The sequence below is a fragment of the Salvia miltiorrhiza genome, chromosome 1 (assembly GCF_028751815.1).
Source record: "Salvia miltiorrhiza cultivar Shanhuang (shh) chromosome 1, IMPLAD_Smil_shh, whole genome shotgun sequence".
NCBI classification, from domain to species: domain Eukaryota; kingdom Viridiplantae; phylum Streptophyta; class Magnoliopsida; order Lamiales; family Lamiaceae; genus Salvia; species Salvia miltiorrhiza.
In genome coordinates, this window is record NC_080387.1 from 51,310,312 (window position 1) to 51,321,619 (window position 11,308).

At 36.6% G+C, this 11,308-nt stretch overlaps 2 protein-coding genes across 2 annotated transcripts; both read left to right on the plus strand.

Annotated features, from left to right (window-relative positions):
* Positions 1 to 314: 314 nt before the first annotated feature.
* LOC130991399 (beta-galactosidase 17) lies at positions 315 to 8,731 on the plus strand. The gene is made up of 19 exons (XM_057915607.1): positions 315 to 578; positions 1,470 to 1,574; positions 1,827 to 2,022; positions 2,792 to 2,880; positions 3,357 to 3,437; positions 4,117 to 4,211; positions 4,495 to 4,565; positions 4,949 to 5,039; positions 5,129 to 5,246; positions 5,325 to 5,420; positions 5,511 to 5,559; positions 6,091 to 6,278; positions 6,369 to 6,440; positions 6,562 to 6,708; positions 6,983 to 7,033; positions 7,380 to 7,551; positions 7,954 to 8,087; positions 8,308 to 8,373; positions 8,443 to 8,731. The coding sequence occupies exons 1-19, from the start codon at positions 447 to 449 to the stop codon at positions 8,557 to 8,559; spliced, it is 2,070 nt and encodes a 689-aa protein (XP_057771590.1). The 5' UTR covers positions 315 to 446; the 3' UTR covers positions 8,560 to 8,731.
* Positions 8,732 to 8,875: 144 nt separating this feature from the next.
* LOC130991405 (mediator of RNA polymerase II transcription subunit 9) lies at positions 8,876 to 10,620 on the plus strand. The gene is made up of 5 exons (XM_057915621.1): positions 8,876 to 9,324; positions 9,427 to 9,489; positions 9,690 to 9,770; positions 10,073 to 10,131; positions 10,301 to 10,620. The coding sequence occupies exons 1-5, from the start codon at positions 9,064 to 9,066 to the stop codon at positions 10,356 to 10,358; spliced, it is 522 nt and encodes a 173-aa protein (XP_057771604.1). The 5' UTR covers positions 8,876 to 9,063; the 3' UTR covers positions 10,359 to 10,620.
* Positions 10,621 to 11,308: the final 688 nt, after the last annotated feature.

Below are 11,308 nucleotides of genomic sequence, written 5' to 3' on the forward strand. Positions count from 1 at the left end.
TTTATATGGACTTTTAAAAGTCTTGAACGAATACACCCAGATTTCTGCAGACTTTTAAAAGTCTGGAACGAATACACCCAGACTTTTAAAATCCATAGAAATCTATTAAACTCCACAACGAATACACCCCCCTAAATGTGGAGAGAGATTGAAAATTTGAATAATTAGACAGAGAAAATTGTGGCGATAATTTTATGGGCCTCTTACATGATTTGATCGTGTAATTTTTTTTTTTGAAAAAAGAGTTAACAAAAGAAATTAAAATTTTTAAAGATCAAATAAAAGAAATTAGATAATAGGGCCCGGCCCGATGAATCGGCCCGTACAAGTTACAAGTGAAGTGATGATGCTTGGAAGCACGAAGCAGCAGCAGCAGCAGCAGCTTCAGCTCAGTTGATCGCAAAACACTAAAACTGGCAACTGGGCTCCATCATTCGCTCACAAAAATGGCAAGAAACCGAACCCTAAGGAGAGCTACGCCCTTAATATTTACTTTCTTCATAGCCCTCTTTGTCTTGGGTGTTTTTGCTCCTCTGCCGTCCACTTCCCATAATTCTCCCCAATTTCAACTGGATAATGTAAGTTATGTGTCATTTCGAACATTTTTCTTGCTTGTATCTCTTGTTATTTTGGATCGTGAAGTAGAAAATGAGCTGGAATGATGATGAAATAAGCTTTTAGTTTGGTTGAGGTATTTGGTTTCTCTTGTGATTTGTTGAGGCATGAAATTTCTTAGCTGATTGTGTAGTTTGATTGCGTGATGTGCGCTTGTGATCAAGAATGTAAAGAGAGAGTTTTTTGGAACAGTCTAATGAGAGTTGACTTAATGATTTTCAGAATTGAACTTGAGGGAGAGATGTGGCAAGATTATCTCTAACTATCTGGTTGAATGATAATCCTCTTGCTGTAGTGTAATTATATTCCTTATGGTGTTAGCCAAGAATGAAGAGGGTTGGAATTGCAATTCATCAAGTCCTTAGACTTCTTTTGCTAGGACCTATGTGTTATTGATCATGGCCGTTTAAAGTTAGGGCGGAGGTTGGTTTATGGTGTTTCGAACTATCTGGTGTATGATAGAATTCACTTTGTTGTAGTTTAATTATATGTGCATTTTTCCTTACGGTGTTAGCCAAGAATGACAAGGATTGAAATTGCAATTCATCAAATTGCTAGACTTCTTGTGTTAGGGCGGAGGTTGATCATGGCCGTTTAAAGTTAGGACGGAGGCTGTGTTTTGAACTATCTGGTGAATGATAGAAGTCTCTTTGTTGTAGTGTAATTATATGTGCATTTCCTTGTGGTGTTAGCCAAGAACGACGAGGATTAAAATTGCAATTCATCAAGTTGTTAGACTTCTTGTGTTAGGACCTACATACTGTTGATCATGCTGTTTGAAGTTAGGGCAGAGGTTGGTTTAAGGCGTTTCGAGCACTGCTTGCATTTAACATATTGATGCTATACTGTGACAGGGATACACACATAAGTTTGAGATTGCAGAGGACATGTTTTGGAGAGATGGGGAGCCATTTAGGATAATTGGAGGAGACTTGCATTATTTCCGAGTGCATCCTGAGGTATGTAAGGTCACTATTATTCTAGTAATTTTTTTATTTTTACCTTGGACCAAACAACACATGCTTGTTCTTGCATAAATTTTGGGTACTTTTAGTGCTTAGTAATATTTCGTAAAAAAATGTGAAATGGAGAAGTCGAAAGGAGAGGAAGGATAATGATGTTCAGGAAAAAACAGTTGTAGTTAAGACTACTGGGCTACTGTGTCATGGTGGTATAATAATATGCAAATTCCTGTAAACAATGGATTTCAGTACTGGAGAGATCGACTGCTGAGAGCTAAGGCGTTGGGCTTGAACACGGTCCAAACTTATGTTCCCTGGAACTTACACGAGCCAAAGAAAGGCCATCTGGTATTTGAGGGCATTGCAGATATAATTTCATTTCTTGAGCTATGCAAGGAATTAGATATGTTGGTTATGCTGCGTGCCGGGCCCTATATCTGTGGCGGTTAGTACACTTTCATGTGGGTTCTAATTAAAAGCTTATTTCTTGAAACTCCATTGATTTAAAAATCAATTAATTTTCATCTGAATCCGAGTCTTTACTCAGCTGATGGCTGACTCGACTTCTGAGTATTCTGAAATGCTTGGATAATAGAACTTGGTGCTTTGTACTCTGGATGATTCCATAACATTCATACTGTAAATTTATGTGATGTGATTACGATTGATAAATTTGCAAGTTATCTAGACATTTATGCAGGATTTTTTACCTAGCATAGTTGGTTATGGAATAGTAAAAATTTGGAAGTGAGGGCTTATCTAGCAATGGAAGAAGAGCAGGATTTGGCAAATCATAAACTTTGAATGCCAATCAGTTGTTTTAAAATATATTATCTTAAGTCAGAAGCAGACTAATGCTTTGAAGTTGGAAAGTGCATCCCATACAATCACAGTTATCGAAAGATCTTAAATATTTTCTTTCTCTTTTGGCATTTTCTTACCATCAGCGTAGATCCTTCGATTCTAATTAAGGCGTTTTTCTTGTCGATCCTGACTGGGAAAAGGCCGAGTAGAATTATTATCGTGTGATTGAGTTTTTCCATACATAAACCATCATTGTATTGCTAAATAATTTAAACTCATTATCTGTCTGATTTTCATCAGCTAGCAATTGTGATGCAATTTTGTGTGAGCAGATCTTTCTTTGGTTATCTTTTGGAGTTCCTTCTACTTACCTTTACACCTTTACATTTTCTCGTTTCTTGTGGTCGTAGAGTGGGATTTGGGTGGCTTCCCTGCATGGTTGCTAGCTGAAGAGCCTGCTATTAGACTAAGATCATCGGACCCTGCCTACCTTGGATTGGTATATTCTACTCTCCACATGGGTCATCAGCTGCAAACTAATTCTACTTGTATGTTTCACGCAGATATTTTGCAGCCACTCTCCCTTGACCCCAAAGCCATTTAATAGATTTACCTAGTTGATGCGTTCTTAACCATACAATACGATTTTAAAAAATAAACAAGGTTGAATAAGTTAAAAAATTGGATAAATATCAGATTTCGCTCAGTATTTAATAGGAAATGCATGTTATGACGTAGTAAGTATAGACTTGAGTTGAAATGACTTTGAAGACGTAGAATACTTGCTCATTAATGTTTACTATCACCTAGCATTTAGAAAGAGGACAAGTCACATATTGTGTTTATTCTACTGAGGAAATGTTTGGTGTGGTTGATTAGAATCACACTATGGTAACACCTAAACATTACTCGATCACTTCGATCTCACTTTTTAAAAGCTGATTTCCTCCTGGTGCTTAATCTTGCCTATTGCAGGTTGAGAAGTGGTGGGGCATCCTACTTCCAAAAGTGTCTCCGCTTCTTTTCAGCAATGGTGGTCCTATTGTAATGGTTCAGGTAGGATAAGTCATAAAACTACACTATGCCGCAATGTCACTGGAATATCTAAACCAAGTATTAAAATGTCTTTTGAACTTGCCACGCCTGTATGTGAACCGGTGAGTCTTGGTTTAAGAAACAATGTCCATGGATCATCAGTTAAATTGCTAACATATGTTGTTAGAGATACACAACGAAATAACCTTAACCTATTCTCTTGTCAGAATTTCTTGTTTTATTTATCTTCCTTCGATATTCCCTCCTACAACAGGTATGAGACTCATTCCTGCCAACGACCTAGAGTTAATGATCATGTCCTTGTGACTTGTTGATCTATGTTTCAGGCCCATTCTCTGTTAAAACAGACAATTTCTTTCTAATGTTTCACTTCTTGATTCTTTTTATCCTTTCTGTCAAATGAGTCACCTTTTACTGCTTATTAAGTTACTTGTCCTTAAAAGACTGTAACTGTTGTGGGTGCTGCAACCAACACTACCAATGGTCCTCCCCCCTCCCCAAAGAAAAGAAAAAGAAAAAAGATTCGATTTGAACGATTTATTAGAAGCTGTTTTTTTCAAATAAGTAGGAATAGTGACTGTTGATCAAAGTATTTTGACATGGCATCAAACTAAATGATTTTACAATATGCCTTTATTTCACCGTTTTTGTGTAATCTAACTGCAAACTTGTAACACAGATTGAAAATGAATTTGGTTCTTATGGCGACGACAAAGCTTACCTGCATTATCTGGTCAAACTAGCTAGAAGACATCTTGGAGATGATATAATACTGTAAGTCTAGTATTTGTCAGTTGAGAAAATAGGGTTCTTTGGTCCAGTTGATGTATTCAAACTATGCATAACAGTTTAAACTTTGGTTCAATTAAGAGTTGGTGAAATTACAATAACTCTAGAGCATGTGGTTCACTATGTGTTTGTGACACTTTGAATTGCACTAGATGTAGAAAAGATACAGTAATTTTATCTGCATTGTCCTCTTTCTACATTGTCCAGAACTGACTACCTTCATTTTGTTTCTTCGCCATCGTTTTGAAATTTCTGCTGGTGTTTGCAGGTATACAACTGATGGTGGTGCTAGGGAAAATCTGGAGAAAGGAACAATTCGAGGAGATGCTGTTTTCTCAGGTTAGACAGTACGAGTTTACAGGATGAGTTTCTGGACTTCCGATGCGAGTTGCAACTTAGATATTGCTTCGTGTGTTAACCACCGACTATTCAACTCTTTCGAGGTAGTATAGCAATTAGCAATGAAGGGTCATTTTTAGTGTCTAGTCATTGATCCACATAATTTGTATTTTGGATGTACCTACAAAAGCCACCGATCATTCAAACTGCAACTTTGAGTGCTTGGACAGGGCTTGGGCCTCTGGTGGTGGTTGGAGTCTTATAAAATTGAATAGTGGAGTTTAGATGTGATACTAGAGACGTCTATTTGATGTTTGATCCTCCTGCTATTGGAACCTTAAGTACTCTAATCAGTAATACATTAAATCTTCATTTATTTCCAGCGGTTGACTTCAGCACTGGAGCCGACCCATGGCCCATATTCAAGCTGCAGAAAGAGTTTAATGCACCGGGAAGATCGCCTCCTATATCAACGTTGGTCTTTTTGTTATTTCTCTCTTTTTTAAACTCAACATCTGCTCCACTGAGTATATCAATAATTTTCTGTTTGCTTATTGTTTCAGGGAGTTCTATACTGGTTGGCTTACACACTGGGGGGAGACTATTGCAAGCACTGATGCTGTTTTCACTGCTACCTACTTGGAAAAGATTTTATCAAAGAATGGATCTGTTGTTCTCTATGTACGCAATTTCCCTCAACCTTCATTTCTTATAAATATTTGTTTATGCTCATTGGATTACATGTACTTCGGAATCTAGATGGTCCATGGTGGGACGAACTTTGGATTCTACAATGGTGCTAATACTGGAGATGATGAGTCTGCCTACAAGCCAGATCTTACATCCTATGATTATGTAAGGCAGATAACCTTTTTTTTAAGTTCTATATATCAGCAATTTTTTTTTCTTACTCCTCCTTCCTTGTGCTGGCACCTGTTTCACTAGGATGCACCAATAAGTGAATCGGGTGATGTGGACAATGCCAAGTACAAAGGTAGATCTTACATTTTCAGGTCCTATTTAATACTCCTATATCTCGTGCATCTCTTTTTCGTGCCCATTGAATGTCTGAAGTATTTCTTGCAGATATCAAAATTTATGACAAAATTTTGACTGAGTGAGTTGTGACAATTTCTTAGCTCTTCTAGATAAAGCTATTTATCTTAGCTGAAATCTTGGTAATGTTAAAAATTCAAAGAGACTTATTTTTCTTCTTTTTGTGAATATTAATGATTGATGAGGCCTCCATTGGGCACTGTGAAGCCTTGCATGTTTCTTCACATTCTAATCCTGCTGAAGGCAAAATTTTAGTTTCACATACTGCTACAACATTCCCTATCGCTAAATTTTGTCTTATGTAGGTACATTTGTACAGTGCGTAATAATCTTTGTCCCTTGAATTTAAAATGTACCTCTCTTTCATAGTCGTGAAGACTTATTTTTATGATATTTTTTTGGGTGAAGTTCAAAACTAAAACTGTACAGGTTATCTTTTCTTTTCAATATGATTTGACATTGCTTGCAGCTCTGAGAAGTGTCATCGCAAAATATAGCCCGCAGCCTCTTGCTTCCGTCCCTTCCAACAATGAAAAGATAGCTTACGGACGTATCAAGCTAGACAAAAGTTCGTTTTTGTATGACGCAACCAGGATGAAAGACCTTGCTGACGTCGTAGAGTCTGAGAACCCACTTTCAATGGAAGCTATTGGACAGGTGATAAAGTATATAGGAGTATAATTTTCTGCTCTTTCAAATGCTTAAGGAATAAATGATAACTTCGGATTCCTGTTTAATTATTTTCAGATGTTCGGCTTTGTGTTATATGCCTCCGAGTACAGTCCAAAAGGCAATGGAAGTGTGTTATCCATACCAAAGGTCATCTCATTGTATCGATAGCTACTAAAATTTCTTGGTTGTATTCATCAATATGCTATTATTTGACATGTATACCTCAAGTATAATTCAAAGAACTTTTTCATCGTATTCAAAATAACAGGTGCATGATAGAGCTCAAGTGTTTGTTTCCTGTGCTGAAGATAGTGGGAGGAGGCCGACGTACGTTGATGTCATCACAAGATGGTCGAATAGACCCGTTCATCTGCCTCCCTTAAAATGTAAAACGAAAAATCAACTCTTTATCTTGGTATGGATGCTTTCTTACCTTATTTGTCGAGGAAAAAAAAATACAAATATTGATTTTGATGATAGTTATGGCATATTTTTGAAGATGTTTACCTACATCTTAGAATCCATTTTCAATTAGTTGTCGTTCCATTTTCCAAACTGGCGTTTTTCGCCTCATATCGTATGCTTAATGATTGTTGAATCACTGCTATACTTACTGTTTGCAGCTTGTCCATTTAAATCTGCATTGCATTTGTGATTTCTTCGTCGTTTATTGTGTTTTGCTCATATAGGTCGAAAACATGGGCCGCTTGAACTATGGACCGTATATATTCGACAGAAAGGTAAATATCTCGGAACTATGGGCCAATTCTACTGTATCCTTCTTGGTATCTTCACATATAAATGTTTGATAAATGCGACCAATTCTACATATTCGGATGCATCAGTACAATTCGGCCATCTTAAGGATTGCCTTGTCCGATCAGATTAATGCATCATGCAATATGCAACGCATACATGTGTTCTTATTCTGAAACTTTCTACTTTGAACTGAAGAAGTATATTTTCTCGTCGTTTATTCTTGACATCTTCATCGCGCTAAATCCAACCCATCAGCGCTCCACGCGTCTCAGTTTCCTTTAAGATAGTAGTGATCTCTTCTTTGTTTTGAATTTTCCTTTGGTTCAGGGCATTTTGTCACCTGTATATCTGGATGGAAGGCAGCTGCATAAGTGGAAAATGCTTCCCATTTCCCTTGATAATCTCAACGAAGCTCTGAACATCAACCCCATCATTCACGATGCAACGAGTGCACAATTTCTCAAAAGATCTGCTCGCGAAAAGTTGAAAGGCCAAAAGAGTAAGCTCTCTATCCTTGTACGGTTACGTCTTAAAGTGATTAAGAGGGTGTTTGGCTATGCTTATTTTACAACTTATAAGTTGTCAAACTGTTTTGTTAAGCTAGAGAGAGAATATTGAGCGTTAGACAAAGAAAATCCTAGCTAGAGTAAAAAGTCATGATAGGGGTTATTTTTGTAAAATGGCTGTTGCTTATAAGATTATGAATATATAAATTCGGGCTGACGAACTTATTTTCTAGGAGCTTATTTTTACGGCTATTTGTGAGCTTATATTTTGTCATACTTTTGAAAACCTTATAAGCGCTCCTAAATAACTTATAAGTTGTTTTAAGGAACTCGGCCAAACACCCTCTAATCTCTATGAAAGATCGAGGTAGTAATATTTGGTTCGTCTCGTGTAGAGCTTGGTCTGGAACCAGCATTTTACAGCGGTCGCTTCAATATTACCAAAGTCGGAGACACATACATATCATTCAGAGGATGGAGCAAAGGAATCGCTTTCGTGAATGAGATCAACATTGGACGTTTTTGGCCGGTAACTTTTTTTGTTTGTTTGTATTTCAGTTAAAGATGCGTTTATTTTTTCATTGTAAATTTATCATGAAAAAAGAGGAATAATAATAAAAAAATGTGAAATTCTTTTTTATAGATAATGAAGAGGAAGGATTTAAAGAGATTATTTTTTCATAACAAATTTACATCCAGATTTATATATGATAATGGTATTTTAGAAACATTTTATTTTTGTTTGGCAGAGTGCTGGACCACAATGCAATCTTTATGTTCCAGCTCCGATTCTCCGGCAAGGAGAAAACACCGTGGTAGATATGATCAAAATTTGTTTATATATGATTTCATGTTATAAAACTTGATGGGTTGTGTATGATAAGGTTGTGTTGGAGGTTGAATCGCCAAAGCTTGATCTCTTCGTGAGCTTCGTCAACTACCCAGATTTCACTTGTGGCTCAAAGCCCAGAGGGCTCCGACGTGTACTGGCAATGGCATAGTGAGAGAGAGAGAGAAATGTTTGTGTGAATTCAGATCTCCTATAGTAGTAGTATCACTTTTGGCACTGCCATGAATTGTTGGCTATGTTTTGTGCAATTTTCTCAATTTTTTTTTTTTTTTTGGTATTTTAATTGTTTGACAGATTTAACAGAAGAGGGACAATTTTCTATACTTTTCTCACTACGAGAAAAATAAATAAAAAAACTGTCGGTAAATTAAAGTAAGCATGATAACCTACAAAGGAAAGAAAGCTAATACCTTGTTCTTTATTATATCTATCTGTGTTGATTTTTCTTTTTGTTGGCATTTCCCTTTCTTTACCATTGCTGATGCGACACGTGTCCATGAACCAGTGCCTCGCCTTTGGGCCAACGTGGACCTCACAAAATAAAACAAAAGCCCAAATGTCAAAATGCGATTAGGCCCACAAAGAGGGGCAGACGACACCGTTTAGATCTTCTCTCTTTGGAGAAGAAACTTCTGAAGCGGAGAAGAAAAGAAATATGGAGCATTTCGGGGGAGGAGGGAACTGGGCAATGATCCCCAACATCCAGTCCCACAGTAATCCCGCTACTCCTTCCAATCAGGACCATCTATTCCTCCAGCAACAGCAATTCAATCAACAACAACAGTTTCAGCAGCAATTCAACCACCACCAGCAGCCGCCGCTGCGTTTCCAACAGCAACCGCAACAACAAACGACGCCGCCACCGCCGCCGCAGCAGCCACAACAGTCTCTCGCCTCTCATTTTCACCTGCTCCATGTATTTATCCGTTTCTTTTCTCAATTAGTAACCTGCTTTGTTTTTGTATAATTTTAGGGTTTTATTTGGGGCTTTTTCCTTTTTTTTAAATTATTTTTGCAGCTGGTGGAGAATCTAGCTGATGTAACTGAAAACGGGACGAGGGATCAGCAAACTGATGCACTGGTTAGTTAAATTTAGCTTTTTTGTTGATCAATTAAGTTTCAATTGTTGAATCATTATAGTATTTTGATATGTCGGGAACGTTTAATTGAGTACTAATTTCAAGAATGATGGCATAGATGTTTGAATTGTAATGTAGCATGTACTAATTTGGGTTTTTTTCTTAGAAGATGCCAAGTTACTTATATGTGTTTACTTTGAAGGTTGCTGAGTTGAACACTCAGTTTGAGAAATGCCAGCAGCTTCTGAACTCCATTGCCGGTACAATCAAAACCAAATCAACTGTAAGTTCTTTTTTCTTTTTGGTATTCTTAAATGAGTATGGTTCCGAACTGATTGTGTGTGTGGATTGAATGCAATTATTATGAAGTTGAAAACTTTAGTTTCAAGTCTTGGTTTTGATTCTTCTAAATCATGTAGAAATGTTGTATATAAATGAGAAATAATATATTCCCTGAAATGAGAGTGAAGGGCTCCAAATCCATAACAGGATGCTTCAATATAAAGACACTGATTGCTAATGCTTAGAGATGAATCTCTTACTAACAATTCGCGCCTCACAAACTTAATTTGTTGGTGGCAACAGACAGTTGAAGAACAAAAGCGCAAACTAGAGGAAACTGAGAACCTTCTGTGCAAACGAAGGTTTGTGATAACCTCTCCTCCCTTGTCTTAATATGCACTCTCCTTGAACGATCAAATGAAACACTGAGATGATCGATGAATCTAATATAGATGCTCATAGACAAATGCGGAAGTAGGATTTAGACCCGATATGCTGAGTTTTGCTCATCATTTTTCTGTTTAATTTCAGGGAACTCATTTCAGAGTACAGGAATTCGGTTGAGGAGATCATCAATTCTCAGATATGAGTTCTTCTGTGTGGGAAGGATCTCTTGTTGTCATGCATTTCTTGACTGGAGATTTGATGGGTTTTCACTTTTTTTGAGTTTCATATATTGAGTGCCTAAGAAAATTGTTGATGGCGCTTGTGTATATGTTTAACCTGTAAAATTTGAGGTATTTCTTGGTTCTTTTCTTGAAGGGGATAAATTGTGGGTCCATAACTATGTCTGATTCGTCTGAATAACTAAATCTTGTATATATTGATGTGGAATTCTAATGTGGTCAAAATTAATAGTTTATCATATACCAGTAGTATCTGATTAACATAATTATTTCCAAGTTGTAATGTGGTTAGTATAAGTGAATTCCATGAAGAAAAAAATTGAGTTGTATTTTGGTCAAATTTTAAGATGGGAAAGTCACAAATTGGCCCTGTATTTAGATCATTCTCCTCCAACCTGGAACTAAGTTTTCAACCTTAAAAACTCAAACATCCCAGTAAAGTATCATCAAAATAGAAGTATTTTGATTTTGTCAAATTGGGGAACTTTTTGCACTGTAAGGAAAATAAAAACGTTTCATAAGAGACCCAAATAAAAGAAAAATGGAAATGCTCGAGGTTTTATTTGAAGGAGGTCGTAGTTTAGGGGTTAGGAATGAAATTCCTCTTCTAAACTTCCTATAAATTCAATTAAATTTCTTTTATTTCAAAACATTTTCCAGTTGCCAACTCTTTTTTTTTTTTTTTTTGTGAATTTACAGCTACTATATTCGATGCGTAATTAGGTAAATTCATGTTCATGTACAATACTTGCAAATCACATAGAATGATAAACCGCACTTAAAAAGATCAAGTGTGACAAATATCCCTATAAAGGCGATAGTGGGGTACGAACTTTTGCAACTATTCCAACTCTTCGTAATAATTTGCTTCCACGGAAATTATAGTTTTATGATTATTTAAACTCTATTACAC